The 18,383-nt window shown below is 40.5% G+C and overlaps 1 protein-coding gene across 5 annotated transcripts in view; it reads right to left on the reverse strand.

The window, feature by feature from the left end:
- Nucleotides 1-230: 230 nt before the first annotated feature.
- Nucleotides 231-18,383, reverse strand: part of LOC137650088 (epoxide hydrolase 4-like) — a 25,828-nt gene continuing 7,675 nt past the window's right edge. For 2 of the 5 annotated variants that reach the window (XM_068383175.1, XM_068383174.1), the window contains exons 3-8: nt 17,451-17,563; nt 16,469-16,637; nt 15,069-15,223; nt 12,994-13,149; nt 11,234-11,444; nt 231-549 (exon numbers count right to left, since the gene is read on the reverse strand). In XM_068383175.1, coding sequence (XP_068239276.1) covers nt 447-549; nt 11,234-11,444; nt 12,994-13,149; nt 15,069-15,223; nt 16,469-16,637; nt 17,451-17,563 — 907 coding nt within the window. In that variant the 3' untranslated portion in view covers nt 231-446. Of the gene's footprint in view, nt 550-9,335; nt 10,257-11,032; nt 11,144-11,233; nt 11,445-12,993; nt 13,150-15,068; nt 15,224-16,468; nt 16,638-17,450; nt 17,564-18,383 lie in introns of those variants that run through there. The other 3 variants (XR_011045909.1, XM_068383176.1, XM_068383178.1) reach the window with 3 other exon arrangements.

Consider the following 18,383-nt stretch of genomic DNA (forward strand, 5'->3'; position numbering starts at 1 on the left):
TTAAAGGTGTCTGGTTTCAGTTCCAGTTCAATCAGAATAGATGCTCACTAGAACGTCAGCCGAGCAAGTCCAACCACTCACTGTGGTGCCCTACCACAGCAGTGGTCCCCGGCAGGGATCGATCTGCTGCCATGCTTATGCTAGGCAAACACGTTACCTCTGTACTATCCAGGAGTTAAAGATATATTTTCACGAATCTGTGGTGCCAAGCAGGTAAAGAAAAGCCAACATAACTCCTTTTACTTTTACTATTTCAAGTATTTCCTGCAGGTCCTTTTCGAAGGAGCATTATCTAATTTCTAAGTTTTCCTTTTTTTTCAAGAGCTCCCCATCTTAGACTACTTGCTATAACGTACGATTTTATTTTTCTTTTAGTTCAATCTTTTCCAGGGTTGAATATGTTTATTTACAATAATTTAATCCTTCGGAAAAATTAAAGAAAAAGCTTAATCGAGTCCCAGTTTTGATTCAGCAGCTCTAAAGGAAGCTTGAGCAATTCCCACGAGGCCTCCTGGAAAAGCGCGGGTCATTTCCAGAGCTCCGCTTGTTCTGAAAGAGGAAAATGGAAACAAAAACGGATTTTGAGCGAAGCGAAAAATCTATTTTTGGGTGAGATAGCCATGGCGTCCTGATGGAAGGTTCCTGTTTGGTAGCTTCCTTGGGTATAAGACTACTAAGATATTCCCAGAGAATTTAACCACAGGTTATCACAGAATTCTAACTTCTGGAGCGAGTATCTCAAAGGTTTCCCTTTAAGACATCGTAATACAACAGGGGACACGCATGTCTGAACGTGCCACATAGCTATCTCCACCCCGAACAGAGTTAATGCTTCGGTGTGTAAGGACTGAGAATAGCTGGGAGCCGTTCCACAGCTAATCTCACTCGTGGCTACTACTGATACTCGAGACGTAAACAAACGGACGCCATTGCTCTAATGACGTCACGCGCGTCTTTATCCTGGCGCCAGTTGCTGCCCATCACCATGATACAATTGTGTAGGGTGGGAACAAACTGAACGAAGTAGTAGGGAGGGTCCATCAGGACGCCATGGCTATCTCACCCAAAAATAGATTTTTCGCTTCGCTCAAAATCCGTTTTTTGGGCTCAAGCCATGGCGTCCTGATGGAAGAGTACCAGAGAATCAATGTATCGTGGTAGATTTTCCCCCAGAGTTAAGTGCCTAGGCATTGACAAAACAGCAAAGTAATCTTAGGTAAGAACCATAGGAACGAAGTATCCTGCCCCCCATTGGTAGGAAGTTCCCATGGGCTATGCCGACGTCAAAGTGGTATTGAAGGGCTATTCATCTTGACAGAAGAACTTTTAAGAACTTAGAGATGAAGCAGAATGTTTGATATTTGTATAGGAACATTCTGAAGTAGGCCAGTGGTGGTTGGGCACTGTGTATAGAGTTCATCTCCTGATTATCAGAAGTAAGTATTCGTGTAGGAACCTTACTGAGACAAGGTGAATATAATTTAGGATTAGACATCTTAAATTCTTCATGACCATAAGAAAGGAGGAATAAATAAAACTATGACAGTATGTATTTCATAGTAAGTAGGAGCTGAAAGAGACGCATAAGTAATAAAATAGAAATTTTATTTCACAATGCAGAAATTAAATAATTTACAGCAAAAGTAAAGTTCATTTACAGTAATAATAATGTACATAGAAATAAAGGCTTGCTCTTGAATCTGAAAAGGAATTTCAGGATTAGTAGGTACTCGTTCTCGAGGAACGCAAGTCTTTAAACAACACATCATGCTCAAGGCATGCGGCACTTGTGTGACACTATGACATTTCACCTGGGATAAGAACAGTTATAAAAGCACTAAGTGTTTTTAGACATCACTATGAATCACTCGAGGGTCAACATAGGCACCCGAAGAGTTAGAGTCCCAAGTAACTCACTGTTCTACGCAGAGTTAGGTGCAGGTTTCATAACACTACCTGCGGCTACCACAAAATGTTTGATTTCGTGCACTTGTTTCGCATAATGTTTAAAGAAAACTCGCGAGGACTTCCAGCCCGTAAAGTTTTTAAGGCTCTCAAAGTCCATGCTCTGAAAGAAGTTCAGAGAAGATGCCACTTTTCTAGGATCATGACCAGCGGGTGTACTGTTCGGATCCGCTCTGCGAATGAAGTAGGTGATTTTCGCTCTTAATTGTTTCAGTGACAGGTCGCTGCCCGATGTTTCTCCTTTGAAGAGTTGGCCTCCACCAAAGTTCGAAGTTCTGCGAAGATAGACCTTGAGACTCTCTACTGGACATAGAGAGACATCCTCCTTCAGGGGGCATATTCTCCAAGGGCCCCATCTTTTGGTGGGTAATTCATTTTTGGCGAGAAACGTCGGATCAGGGGAGAGGGTCACTTCTCCTGAATCAGCAAACAGGATGTGTCCCTCTTCTCTTGATAATGCCACTATTTCGCTGACTCGAGCTCCCGAGGCGAGAGCAAATAAAAATATAACTTTCTGAGTCAGATCCTTGAGGGGGCATGAATCATTGTCCAAGTTGGAGGCGAAATGGAGCACCTTGTCTAGTGACCAGGAGATCGGTTTCGGAGGGGGTGCTGGGCGTAGGCGAGCACATGCTTTCGGCAGTTTGTTAAAGATGTCGTTGGACAGATCAATTTGGAAAGCATATAGAATTGGTCTAGTCAAAGCCGATTTGCAGGTTGAAATCGTATTGGCTGCTAATCCTTGTCCATGAAGGTGAATGAAGAAGGACATACAGAAATCAATGGTGATTTCTTTAGGATTTTTTGCTTTAACAAAGGAGACCCATTTCCTCCAGGATGATTCATATTGCCGTCTCGTGGATTCGGTCTTGTATTCCTCTAGGAAGTCTAGACTTTTCTTCGAGATCCCAAACCTCTTCTTTGCGGCAAGGGAGAGAAAATCATGAGATGAAGGTCCTTGATTTTCGATGATGAAGCGAAGACAGTCGACTTCTGTACTTGTTGAGAGAGAACTGGGCCCGGGAGAGGGATCAGCTTGGGCTGCAGCTCCAGGACCAGGGGGTACCAGTTGCTCCGGGGCCACTTGGGAGCCACTAGGGCCGCTGTCCCTTTGAAGGTTCTCAGTTTGGAGAGGACTTTCAACAGAAGGTTGGTGGGAGGGAACAGGTATATCTTGGACCATCTGTTCCAGTCCAGTGACATGGCGTCCACCGCTTCTGCTTTGGGGTCCTCGTACGGGGCTACGTACAGAGGAAGTTGATTGTTGTCGCTCGTTGCAAAGAGATCTATCTGAAGTTCTGGGACTTGATGAGAGATGAAGGAGAATGATCTTGCGTCTAGAGACCATTCCGACTCTATCGGGTTTGTCCGAGATAGAGCATCCGCTGTCACGTTGCGGAATCCTTGTAGGTGAACTGCAGACAGGTGCCACTTCTTCTTCTCCGCCAGACGGAAGATTGGGAGAAGCACCTGATTTATCTGGGGCGATCTTGAGCCTTGGCGATTGAGACAACGAACTACCACCGAGTTGTCTAGGGTTAGACGGATGTGGATCGAGGGCGGCGGGGATAACTTCTTCAGAGTAAGAAGGACCGCCATGGCCTCCAAGATGTTTATGTGGAACGTCTTGAATAGTGGAGACCAGGTCCCTTGAGCTTGTTTCAGGTGGGAGTGACCTCCCCAGCCCTCCAGTGAGGCATCCGTGTGGATGTTGAGTGATGGAGGAGGGTGTTGGAGAGGAATGGACCTTTTCAGGGCCTTTGCTTCCGACCACGGCTTTAGGAGGCGTCGAAGTCTGTTTGAAAGCCGTCTCTTGAGGTCTCTTCGAGCGATGGATGCCGATCGTCTCCAGACTCCCGCGGCATCCTTTAGCTGTGCGCGAAGCACTGGGTTTGTCACTGAGGCGAATTGTAGAGAGCCTAGAACTCGTTCCTGCTGTCGTCTTGAAATGCGTTTGGATTTCAGTAGTCGCTTGACAGACCCTGCTATTTCCTTCCTTTTCTTCTGGGGGATGGAAAGGCGGTGTGACTGAAGATTCCAGTGGATTCCCAGCCACTGAAACTTCTGAGCTGGAGAGAGGCGAGATTTCTTCTCGTTGATCTTGAATCCCAGGTGTTCTAGGTACTGGGTAACTTCGTCGCAAGACTTTGCACACTCTTCGGGCGATGGAGCCCAGACTAGCCAGTCGTCGAGGTAGGCCATCACCTGGACGTTTCTTAGGCGGAGCTGTTGTACTATGGCATCCGCCAGCTTTGTGAAGATCCGAGGGGCCACATTGAGGCCGAATGGCATGGCCCGGAAGGCGTAGCTTTTCCTTTGGAGTCGAAATCCTAGGTAGGAGGAAGCATGATGGTTCATTGGAATGTGCCAATAGGCATCCGCCAGGTCTATAGAGACCGTGTAGGAACCTTGAGGCAGAAGGGTCCTTATTTGTTGAAGCGTCAGCATCTTGAATTTGTTGTTCTCTATGAACTTGTTGAGGGGGGATAAGTCCAGAATGACTCTGAGCTTGTCTGAGTCCTTCTTGGGAACGCAAAACAGTCTCCCTTGGAACCTGGTGGACTTTACCTTCCTTATCACCTTCTTGTTCAAGAGGTCTAGAACATATTCTTCCAGAATGGGGGTCGATTGTTGAAAGAACCGCTGGAAGATTGGGGGTGGTTGCACCCAACTCCAGCCTAGACCGTTCTTGATGATGCTGTGTGCCCAGGGATCGAAGGTCCAACGATCCTGGAATTGGCGGAGTCTTCCTCCCACCGGAAGCACTTCATTGCTTCTGGTGTCCCGAGGACTTGTTGCCTCGGCCGCTAGCTCCCTTTCCTCCTCTACCTCTGGAGGGACGACGAGAGGCGTCTCTGCTTGCACCCCTGGACGAGCCTCTACCTCTGGCATGAAAGGTAGTGGATGGCTGCTCAAAGGCAGGGGTGAAGACCGGTGACTGTGACAACACCGGTTGGGGGACCAATTGAAAGGTCTGCTGTGGTTGGGCAACCACTTGGGAGGTAGCGGGTCCCGGAAACTGACGTCGTTGTTGACGTTGCTGGGGTTTTGGCTTCTGAGGTTTCCTCTTAGGCTGAGGTCCATCGTCCTGAGAGGGTTTCCTTTTTCTGGACATGCCCCACTTGTGGAGAAGGTTCCTATTCTCCGTGGCGGCTCTGTCAGTTATTTCCTTGACAAGGTCAGAAGGAAACAGGTGCTTTCCCCAGATGTTGGAGGAAATCAGCCTCCGGGGTTCGTGTTTCACGGTGGCACCGACAAACACGAATTCACGACAGGCTCTACGAGCCTTTATGAAATGGTACAAGTCCTTCATTACTGTAAGTAAGTGGGATTTGGCTAGTACCATGTAGTGATCAGGTACTCTTGTGTCACAGGCCATAACTTCAAGTTGGACTTGATGAGAAAGAGATGCCGCAAGCCTCTCCTTCGTGTCTTGTTCCCGGCGAAGGAGGTGATCATTGAGCTTAGGGAGGTCTTCATTAAACTGACGTCCGGCGACGTCAGGATCGAGCCTACCCACGACGAAAGTATGTTGAACATCTTTCCATTGTCTAGTGTCAGGGGGTGTCACGATGGAGAAGGGTCTGCACTCCTCCAGTGCAGGGCAGGGTTTTCCTTCTTCCGCCGCTTTAAGGCATGCAGCTAAGGCCTTTTCCAAGAAAGGAAGAACCGCAGTGTCAGGTGCGACATATGTAGGATGCTTCTTGCTCAAGGCAGGAAGCTTAGAGCAGGTAAAGCCCCTGCTCTTAAATGCGGAGGCTAGCATAGCCTGGGCCTTTGCGAGATCGAACACTATCTCTTCTTTAGGTTCGGTCTCCTCCTTCGAGGCAGGTTCGGAACGAAGCCGGACGTAACAGTCCGGGTAGGCCTCGAAGCTTGGGAAGAACTCCACATCTTCCAACGGGACCGTGCCGATCTTGTCACTAACAAAGATCCTGCCGGTCGCAATAACCATATGCTCTGCATACCTCCACGGGTTGGCATGAGAGCAAGCTGGGAGATCCTTGACCGAAATCTTCTTCGGTTCTCTGGATCCAATCATTGACCTGATGGACCTCTGGTTCTCCTTCAGTCTGTCGTCCATGACAGCTCTAATCAGCCGGATCAGTTCTTGGGTAGAAGAGGAAGGATCCGGGGTCGAGGAGGTAGACGGAATGGACATTTCCGTCGGTGTAGGAGTAGGCGGAGGGATGGACGAGGGAGCAGCTCCAAGCTCCGACTCGGTGTATTCCACCTTGTCTTCGTCCTCTTCGGCTCCTTGAGCCATAAGCGTCTTCTCCGTGTCTTCCGAGACGTCTGAGATCTGTTCATCATCCTCGGAATCTAAACGACACTCGTGCATGGACTGAGCCATGACCACATCAGGTTCCACCGTAATTTGGACAGTGGGGATTGCTTCTTTTGGAACCACTGAGTCAGGGGAGGCCTTAGGGAACAACAGGGACCTCAGTTCTTCGGTGGCCAGGTACGGTCCAGTAGCATTTTTCTGAAAGCCACGCACCCACTTGCGCAGCTTTTCACGAGCAATGTCTCTAACCTCCGCTGAGGGAGGGTTATGGAAGGCCTCAACTAGGTGGGCCTGGCAGACCGTACAATCCAGTGGATTCCAGAACTTCAAATCCCCTTTCTTGTCTGCACAAGGGGCGTGAGTCCTGCAAGCCGTATGCCCGTAAAACTGCGGGCGTTTCACAGCGCAGAAGGCGAAGTCACACTTCATCTGCTCCTCCTGTGGAAGAAAGAGAAAATGAGTATGGGGGAGTCATAGGAATGGCTCTTAAACTAAGTTAATATTAATCATTAATTTTAACTTAAAGAAGGTGTGATGCATAGAGAATGAAAACAGTAAAGGAGAACACGCTCCATGCATCTCGCCCGGCTGGTTACCATAAGCTTGGTCCTGGGATAATCCAAATGACCGAGATCATTGGATATAGTTTCCTAGGATTCCCATTATATTGGAACTCCATGGAAAGCCAAGGACAAGGTTGGGATCGAATTCATTCGGTTCCCAGTTAAGAGCCAGAAGGCCTCATTAAAGGTAACTGCTTCTGGCAACCAGCCGTGCTAAGATGCACATAGCATGCTGGAATTAGAAGAATGCAAAGAGACAGCATGATCACTAATAGAGCAGTACTAGGTACTGATCTTAAAAGCAAAGCAGCTTATCTATTTGCTATGTAGGGCTATCTTAGTCTTATGATAGCTACAGTGAGGGGGTGCAAGTATTCTTGACGCCTCCGGGGCATCCGGCAAGCCGCCGGCATGCCGGAGCTCGCTCCAGCATAGATTCTGGCATTAGAACAGACAATTTTCAAAAGTCAGTTAGATACCAGGATGGCGGCCGCCGGCACAACGGCGGCACGCCGGCAGGGAGCGGCGGCTCCGGCAGCCGGAGGATGCCAGGTTGGTGACTGGGATAAGGATGGTACAGGTAGTATCGGGTTGCCGGCAGTATATGCCGGCACTCCGGAGATCGACCGGCAAGCGGACGATTAGATAGGAGTAGGAGAGCCGCCGGTAGTAGCCGGCAGTCCCTCGGTACACGGGGGGCTGGCGGCAAGGGTAGGGAAGTCACCAAGAGGGAGGCAGGTATTGCCGACAGTAGAGGCGGCAAGAGACCGGCACCCGGAAAGATAGAGAGACAGGGGGAGGGGGGAAAGGATGCAGGAAGTACCGTCAGGGTTCCAGACATCCCTCCCCCTCCCTGAGAGGGTGTACCCATGATAGAGACAGGCTCTAACATCCATAAGCAGGGGTCACTAGGGACCGGGAGGAGGTAGCCCAAGGGAGGGCTAGGGAACACCCAAGAGGGGGGGGAGACTCCCCTATGCAGAACTACACTAGTAACTAACCTTATAGGACACTATGAAGGTATATGTACCAGAGCGGACTGCACAGGGAAGCTCGGGTAGCCCTACTCATCCACCCTAAGGAGGATTTGTAGGACAGGGGACAGATGAGTATAAACTAACCTAAGCATAGGCTAGGCTATACAAGAGATAGGTGGGGAGGGAGAAGAGAGAGGTCTTCCCAGGAAGGGTTTCTGTACCAGAGCGGCCACTAAGGGAAGGGAGGACACTCCCTAACCTAAGATCAGGCTGATCGGCTAAAACGGTGCAAGAGTACAGTTTCAGCATGGAACAGAGAAACCTTCCTAACCCGACCTAGAGCAGGGCTAAAAGTCCTGAACTAGGCAAGGAAGAAGACATATCGCTATCGCAGGAAAGTCATAGACTATCCTAGCCATAGAGGTAGGCTAGCCTAACCTCACTCTCAGACGCAATCCTAAAGGGGGTTCATTCCTTTAGGGAGGACTGAGAGGCGATATATATACTCTATTAGACAATTAATCCCTTTACTCAGAAAAGGGATCAAGGCTAAATAGAGGGAATGCCAAGGCAGGGGAAGAAGGAAGCATATAGGGGTCCTAAGGTTAGGTTAGGCTAGAAAGAATCACTGACTAGCCTATCCCCTATATGGTCCCTGAAGGCGAAAACATTTGCATCACTAGTCAAAAGTATTGTAAAATAATAATGCCACTATCTTCATAACTTAGTCTAGGATCACTAATAAATCATGCATGAACGCTTGTATGTAGGCTCCTGGCCTGGGGGCTATAGTAGCCGACTGGTATGAGGTCAATCGATGACCGATAAAAAGCGTCTAAACACGATATAAAAGTTCCTAGCTATGAAGACTAAATAAACTAATGTATTCGATTAGTATATAATGCCGGAAGCGTTGTTGTGGCTAACTAAATAAGACATGCAAAACAACAACGACGCCATAAATTGGCGGGTCCGGTAGAGGCACAGCTCTGCCACAAAACATCAATTATTTCGCAAAATAATATTTACTTTACGGCCAGAGCTTAATTAAACAATACTGGAACCTTGTACTCAACTTTCCAGAAGAAGGCGAGGCTGAAGGTAACGACATAGCGAAGATGCAAAGCGATAAAGTTAACACAAGGGAAAATCCGTCTAAGTAGGGCAGCTACTAAACAAAGGATAAAGACGCGCGTGACGTCATTAGAGCAATGGTGTCCGTTTGTTTACGTCTCGAGTATCAGTAGTAGCCACGAGTGAGATTAGCTGTGGAACGGCTCCCAGCTATTCTCAGTCCTTACACACCGAAGCATTAACTCTGTTCGGGGTGGAGATAGCTATGTGGCACGTTCAGACATGCGTGTCCCCTGTTGTATTACGATGTCTTAAAGGGAAACCTTTGAGATACTCGCTCCAGAAGTTAGAATTCTGTGATAACCTGTGGTTAAATTCTCTGGGAATATCTTAGTAGTCTTATACCCAAGGAAGCTACCAAACAGGAACCTTCCATCAGGACGCCATGGCTTGAGCCCAAAAAAACCATTCAAATATTTTTCTTTTATTATGGAATTTATACAGAAGATACTCTAGCCCAATGGGCATTATTCATTCAGTAAGATGATCAGCAGGAATTATAATAAAGACGGCAGAGTTGAAATGTACTAGACTATATATTTAGATATCTTGAAATTAGAAATGTATATTGAATAATTGGGAAATACTTGTCACAGCAAAACTAGAATAACAGGGCTTCACAGTAAGGAGGTTAATATACTTATTCACTCGGTATAATCAGCAGAAATTATAATATAGCCGGCAGAGTTGAAATGTACTTGACTATATATTTAGATATCTTGAAATTAAAAATGTATATTGAATAATTGGGAAATACTTGTCACAGCAAAACTAGAACAACAGGGCTTTAGAGTATGAAGGTTAATATACCTATTCACTCGGTATAATCAGCAGAAATTATAATATAGCCGGCAGAGTAGAAATGTACTAGACTATATATCTTTAGATATCTTGAAATTAAAAATGTATATGAAATAATTTGGAAATGTCACAGTAAAACTGGAATAACAGGGCTTTACAGTAAAGAGGTTAATATACCAGTGATTAAAAACATTAGGGTAATGAGCTTGCATTGAAATAACCAAAATAGTTTTCAAGTTATTAAAAGAGGTAGCACAAATAAAAAGTCCACATACGACAAGAAACATGATTAACATAACACAACTCAAGACAATGATTTTGTTAGACTAACACATACAGATACAACAATTAAAAAATGATTAGGGAAAATTAAACAGATGAAGAGATGTGATTTAACAAATCAATTTACATCAAAAGCTCTATCAAACTTACACACGAGTTCCAACATTCAAATGACAGCCGGGGGAGACTTACTAAGTAGTTTACGAGAGAGGCAGTAAAAAGCCTACGTGTCTGTGTAGGATGATACTGTAATATTAAGAAAGAAGTTTTGGCTGTCACTTTAGTTGCAGGATTCAACAAAAACAAGTTTACTAATCACGAGAAGTTTTTGCTATCAATGAAAATACAGGATTCAAAAAAAAAAAAAAAAAAAAAAAAAAAAAAAAAAAAAAACAGGTTTACCAATGACAAAAGATTTTGCTATCACTTTAGTTGCAGGATTCAACAAAAACAGGTTTACTAATGACAAAAGAAGTTTTTGCTATCACTTTAGTTACAAGATTCAACAAAAACAGGTTTACCAATGACAAAAGAAGTTTTTGCTATCACTTTACTTACAGGATTCAACAAAAACAGGTTTACTAATGACAAAAGAAGTTTTTGCTGTCACTTTAGTTACAGAATTTACTAATGACCAAAGAAGTTTTTGCTATCACCGAAGATACAGGATTCAACAAAAACAGGTCTACTAATGACAAAAACCTTCTACCAATGTCTAAACTAGAGTTATACGTTAGTTTCAATTATAATTATTATTACTTTATAAGATAAATAATCCATTTACGTAATTTGGTTTATAAAATAAGGATTACATAACGCTTCCGTTATCCAGACAGAAGAATAATATCCCAAGTAATTGAAAAATACTTCACTCGCTGGATTTTAGGTATAATTTTCTTTTAAGATTATTTAGAGATGATTTTCAAGTAATGCAACGAGTCAATCTTAGCAGAGTTTAGCCACAAACAAAATAAGTTATTTACATCAGAGCTTAGCAATAAAATAAATAAAAAGCAAATTAATTTCGACATCTTCACACTACGATGTTTTAAATCCCACATTTTTTGTTAAGTAACAGCATACAGATATTCCAGCCCACCAAAAAATCAAGTTTCACCAAGAATCAACGCCACCTGGCAAGAATCAAAGCATTAATCTACCACGAATAAACATTCATTAAAGCAATAAAGCCAAAAAATACAAATAAAGTTTCAGAAACTTACTTGCTCACAGTATTAGTAACGGCGGACAAACTTGCGCCCATCACTCTCCCAACCAACGAAGAGTTTGTTGTAGGTTCCAGTGGCGTGAGAGGCTTCCAGGGCATTTCTTTTAAGAACTTTATTATATTTTCGTTGACTTGCTGAGCCCGAGATACGTGCGCCATATAACCAGGTCCAGGAGCTGGTCGTACAGTAATGCGCTCGACGTACTCTGTTGAAATACATTAATGTATCAACAACAAGAACAAATACAGCTGTTTCTAGAACACCAAAGGACAATGGCCTCATCCATGTTCATATGGTTTTTACTTGCTAAGCTACAACCCTAGTTGGAAAAGCAGAATGCTATAAGCCCAGGGACCCCAACAGGGAGAGTAGCCCAGCGAGGAAAGGAAATAAGGAAAAATAGAAAATCTTAAGATTAACATCAAAATAAATATCTCCTATATAAATAGGAGATATTTATGTTGATGTTAATCTTCTTAAGATGTTTTATTTTTCCTTATTTCCTTTCCTCACTGGGCTATTCTCCCTGTTGGGGCCCCTGGGCTTAAAGCATTCTGCTTTTCCAACCAGGGTTATAGCTTAGTAAATAAATGAATAATAATAATAATAATAATAATAATAATAATAATAATAATAATAATAATGTCATGTATGATGTTTGGCCATTTTCATCACCACGCTGGCCACTGCAGATTGGTGATGGTGGAGACTTAGTATAGGCGTCCCTGACTAGTGCAGTTTTGCTGATCATGGCCATATACTAACCCTTTCACCACGTTAAGGTATTCATATATTCTCTTGAAATACTGACTGTATAAACGCAATAAAATAGTAGTTATACATAGGGATAGGCATACGTAATAAAGTTACTAAAAGATTTGGAATACTAGGAGAGTGGGTTATTAAATAAACAACGTAGAGGTTGATATCTATATAAAATTGATTTAAAAATAATGTGCTTTGCATGTACAGATTATTTCACTTTCCTATCATAATGATATACGAAAGAGTTTGTTATTAATCAAGTATGTTACACTAAACATTTAAGAATTGCATCTAAACAACAACAACAAATGCAGCTGTTTCTAATCCACTGTAGGATAAAGGCCTCACACATGTCCTTTTAGATGCCTGGGGTTTGGCCTGTTTTCATCACCACGCTGGCCAACTGAGGATTGGTGATGGAGGAAATCTTTAGTCTGAACCCTCAGAGCAAACCAACCTAGTGTGGGTGGCCAAACTGGGGAAACTTTAGTCTGATCCCTCACAGCAAACCTACATAGTATGAGTGGCCCAACTTGGGAAACTATAGTCTGATCCCTCACAGCAAACCAACCTAGTATGAGTGGCCCAACTGAGGAAACTTTAGTCTGATCCCTCACAGCAAACCTACATAGTATGAGTGGCCCAACTGAGGAAACTTTAGTCTGATCCCTCACAGCAAACCTACATAGTATGAGTGGCCCAACTGAGGAAACTTTAGTCTGATCCCTCACAGCAAACCAACCTAGTATGAGTGGCCCAACTGAGGAAACTCTAGTCTGATACCTCACAGCAAACCTACCTAGTATGAGTGACCCAACTGAGGAAACTTTAGTCTGATCCCTCACAGCAAACCAACCTAGTACGAGTGGCCCTGACTAATGATGATCACGGCGATTCACAAACCCTTTCAATATGATACCCAGACCTGGATCAACGATTTTGCCTCAATTTAGTCCCCATGGAAAGAAAAATCTTAAGGCTTCATTTACCTGCTGAGCGGTAAGCAGTTTCCATAGGCAGGAGGGGGTCTGCGTCCCCCATGATGAGTAGGGTGGGCTTAGTAATGACGTCAGGCTCGGGTTCTTCCTCATCAATTGGGCTCAAGTCCAGTGCTCTCAGAATGTGCAAAGGGCCTGTCCAGGTATCTGAAGTAAAGGGGCAAGAATTAAAATAAGTTTACAATGTTTTCTAAATTTACTATTTTTTTTTTCAAGTATTTTTGTTTTCATCTCTTCTCTCAAATGTTTATTTTTTCTTCTCTGATCAACCTCAACCGTTCTAAGTACTTCCAGAATCCAAGTACTTCCAGTAATCTAAGTACTTCCAGTAATCCAAGTACTTCCAGAATCCAAGTAGTTCCAGTATCTAAGTACTTCCAGAATTCAAATAGTTCCAGAATTCAAGTAATTCCAGTAATACAAGTACTTTCAGAGTCCCATTACTTTCAGAATCCAAGTACTTTCAGAATCCAAGTACTTTCAGAATCCAAGTACTTTCAGAATCCAAGTACTTTCAGAATCCAAGTACTTTCAGAATCCAGGTACTTTCAGAATCCAGGTACTTCCAGAATCCAGGCACTTCCAGAATCCAAGCACTTCCAGAATCCAAGCACTTCCAGAATCCAAGCACTTCCAGAATCCAAGCACTTCCAGAATCCAAGCACTTCCAGTAATACAAGGACTTCTCGTAATACAAGCACTTCCACAATCCAAACACTTCCACAATCCAAACACTTCCACAATCCAAACACTTCCACAATCCAATCGAAAGTCCAGGTAATTGAAGATTTATGGCCATTAAGGACAGTGACAATAGAAAGGCTAATCTCTCATGTATTCAAAAGGTTCAAATTTGCAAGTGTATGTCCTGAAATTATCTTGTCGATTTACACTCTCAAAATTATAATAATGAAAGTTTAGAAAAGCAAGTAATTTCTAAGCAGCTACATTACTTAGGTGTTTTTTGTTTTTTGTTTTTTGTTTTTTTTGTTCAGTTTTCATCCTTACGTTGCTGTTGGCAATCTCAATTTCATTAATGCCAGATAACGGATAATCAATCAATCAATCAATCAATCAATATAATTATATTCTAGCAAGTTTCAAAAGGCCAGTTCTAAGGTAGTAGCTCATTGCATCAGTGATTTGAACTGCTTCATAATGTCGTGCAAGTAATTTTTTGGAATGATATTGTTGCAATGTGCCAATTCAGTACTTGAATACACTTAAACATTTGCCATCAAAATAGTAAAAATCCTTAATAAATTTTGCCAGGTATTTACCGTTTTAAAAACGGAAATTTTGACGTCAAGGAGTGATATTACGGTCACCAACTCATAAAATATGATAACAAAATAGGGTAAAATTACGGTCGCCTGTATTTTACTGAAATACGGCTGAGAACAGTATATTTTTACGGAGAATTTCCAATCAAAATTACGGTTTTTAACACTATATATAAGACCATCTCAAGCATATATTGCTTATTTATTTTACTGCCATAATGATGAAATACTAAAATCACCCAATAGCATTTTATATGAGGAAAATAGAATTTGGTAAAACTAAACTGAAGACTTAGATGAAGATGATCAACAAGGTTCTTACCTCTGTTTGAGAAGACAAATTTATAAGCTTATTTATTGTACTACCAAATAATGAAATATGCCCAAATCGCCTAATACCATTTTATACGACAAAAAAAGAATTTTGTAAAATTAAACTGAAGACTTAGGATGAAGATAATCAGGAAGGTTCTTACCTCTGCTTGAGAAGACAAACTTATAAGCTTATTTATTGTACTACCAAATAATGAAATATGCCCAAATCCCCTAATACCATTTTATACGACAAAAATAGAATTTGGTAAAATTAAACTGAAGACTTAAGATGAAGATAATCAACAAGGTTCTTACCTCTGCTTGAGAAGACAAATTTATAAGCTTATTTATTGTACTACCAAATAATGAAATATGCCCAAATCCCTAATACCATTTTCTACGACAAAAAAAGAATTTGGTAAAACTAAACTGAAGACTTAGGATGAAAATAATCAGGAAGGTTCTTACCTCTGCTTGAGAAGACAAACTTATAAGCTTCGATTTCTTGTGGCTCAATAGTTTTCATCTTCAGAAGTGGCTTCATTATCTTATCGATTAGGCCGAAGTCGTTCAAGGTGGCTGCGACTTCAGGCAAAGCTGGTAATTTCAGCAAATAAAGGTACCTTCAAGTGTAAATATAGTTGAAGATTTGGTATAAAAAAGTGTATTACAAAATTAGAAGCTGGTACTTAATACTCGCAGAAATAATGCAATTCATAAGCAAATATTAAAGTCACCAAAAAAAAAAAAGTTTTGACTTAAGCTCCAAGCTGATTATTATTATTATTATTATTATTATTAGCCAAGCTACAATCCTAGTTGGAAAAGCAAGATTCTATAAGTCCAAGGGATTCAACAGAGAAAAATTGCCCAGTGAGGAAAGGAAACAAGGCAATAAATAAACGATATAAGTAGTAATGAAAAAAAATACATTAACAGCATTATAACAGATAATTCATATATAACTACAAAAAGACTTATGTCAGCCTGTTCAACATAAAAACATTTGATGCAATTCTGAACTTTTTAAAAGTTCTACTGATTCAACTACCCAATTAGGATGATATACATGAGCATTTGTAGCAAAAATATAATCAGCGAATAAGTAATCAGGATTTCACGAGAGTTAATACATCTGTCAGCCAGTCTAATACACAGGAGAACTATGCATCGTAGGGATGTACAACTATCTGAAGTAGAGATATCTTGAAAATCTGAAGTAGAGATATCTTGAAAATCTAAACTCGACATTGTATCCAAAATCATTTTACGTAATTTTTCATACTGCTAACCTAAGTGAAAGGACTCGGGTGACGTTGTCTAGGTGACGTTTTCTAGGTGACAATGTCATCCCATAGACAACGTTACCTAGACAATGTCACCTAGACCACGTCGCCTTGCCAATGTCACCTAGCCAATGTTACCTAGGCATTGTCACCTAGACAACGTCACCTGGACAATGTCACCTAGACAACGTTGCCTAGACAATGTCACCTAGACAATATTACCAGGACAATGTCACCTAGGCAACGTTACCTAGACAAAGTTACCTAGACAATGTCACCTAGACAATAATAACTAGGCAACGTCACCTAGACAATGTCATCTAGACAACATTACCTAGACAATGTCACCCAGACATTACCTTGACAACGTTACCTAGACAACATTACCTAGACAACGTTACCTAAACAATATCATCTAGACAACGTTACCTAGACAAATCATAAGAGGCTATGAAGCTTAAGCTCATGGGCACCTCTGTTCTACTTATCACTTCAGGGTGTAAATCGTTCCCAGTCATCAACAACACTAATGTCAAAAAAGCTCTCCCTCCCTAGTTATAAATAAGTGCTTGTGCTATTTACCCAGCTTTGTAGTAATGGCTCCAATTGTTCGAGAGCTGTTGACGAATCACAAAGGGATGGGGCGAATGAATAAGGACCAATTTCGAAATTAGCTGGGGATAGTTGTAGGCCATGTACCATCCTATCTGGCCTCCTGTCCCGGCGCAGATCAAGTGGGCCGAGGGTGCGTCTGTAAAAAAAATTTGTTTATACGATACAAATACATTTGGAAAATATGAAATTTGAGTATGCTTTTATATACTATGGTTATTTGATGTCTTCATATATATATATATATATATATATATATATATATATATATATACATATATATATATATATATATATATATATATATATATATGTATATATATATATATATATATGTATATATATATATATATATATGTATATATATATATATATATATATATATATATATATATATATATATACATATATATATATATATTACATACATATATATATATATATGTATATGTATATATATATATATATATATATATATATATATATAAAAGAGAAAATTGAAAACATATTTCTTATATATATATATATGTATATATATATATATATATATATATATATATATATATATATATATATATATATATATATATATATATATATAAGAGAAAATTTTAAACATATTTCTATGTAAAAGTAAACAATTTATTTTCCTATAATTTTCCCGCCAATTATTTTTTTTATATTTTCATCCTCATAATGTATAATAATGCTGTAAAGAGAACAACAATATTAAAGAACGCAGCCTTTTTTCTAATGTATAATAAAAGAATAAAGGTTTATTTTCAGAGCGAAATCTACTAAAAAGAACACCACATTTTCCTGAGGTATAACAAGAGAATAAAGGTTAATTTTTCATAAAGAAATCTACCAAAAACAGAGAGATGTTATATCTCCGAAGGCGTGTGTACCACCGACAGCATCCATCTAAGATCTATATGACGAGTACACTTACTCAGGAGACAGATGAACTGTGCAATATCATTGGCTAACTCTGCAGTTGTATAATGAGAACGAAAATATGGACCTTCAGAGTCACCACAGCCACGGAGGTCAACGGCCACCACCCTGAGAATGAAATAATAATAATAATAATAATAATAATAATAATAATAATAATAATAATAATAATAATAATAATAATAATAATAATAATCGGCGTCAATGACCTTAGATGTCCGGATGTCAGAAAACCTTAAATAAATCAGTCTTGAAACAACAATAACAACAACAACAATAATAATAATAATAATAATAATAATAAATAATGATAATAATAATAATAATAATAATTGACGTCAATGACCTTAGATGTCAGGATGCCAGAAAACCTTAAATAAGTCAGTCAATCAAACAATAATAATAATAATAATAATAATAATAATAATAATAATAATAATAATAATAATAATAATAATAATAATAATGATAATGATAATGATAATAATAAACACATGATGTTGCTTGAAGATAGACAATATATATTTATAATATATACATTTATGTCGTTACCGGTCGAGCTGGACGAACCATATTACCTATACTGAGAAAACAAGGGAGAAATTCTCTAAACTAAAACTAAAACTAAAACTTAAACTAAACTGAACTTAAAGGAAAACTAAACTAAACGGAAATTTAAAACTAAACTAAAAGGAAAACTAAACTAAACTAAAAGGAAACTAAAAATTACTTAAACCAAAACTAAACGGAAAAATAATAATAATAATAATAATAATAATTATTATTATTATTATTATTATTATTATTATTATTATTATTATTATTATTATTATTATTATTATTAGCCAAGCTACAACCCTAGTTGGAAAAGTAATATACTATAAGCCCAAGGGCTCCAACAGGGAAAAATAGCCCAATGAGGAAAGGA

This window comes from Palaemon carinicauda, chromosome 11 (genome assembly GCF_036898095.1).
Source record: "Palaemon carinicauda isolate YSFRI2023 chromosome 11, ASM3689809v2, whole genome shotgun sequence".
NCBI lineage: Eukaryota > Metazoa > Arthropoda > Malacostraca > Decapoda > Palaemonidae > Palaemon > Palaemon carinicauda.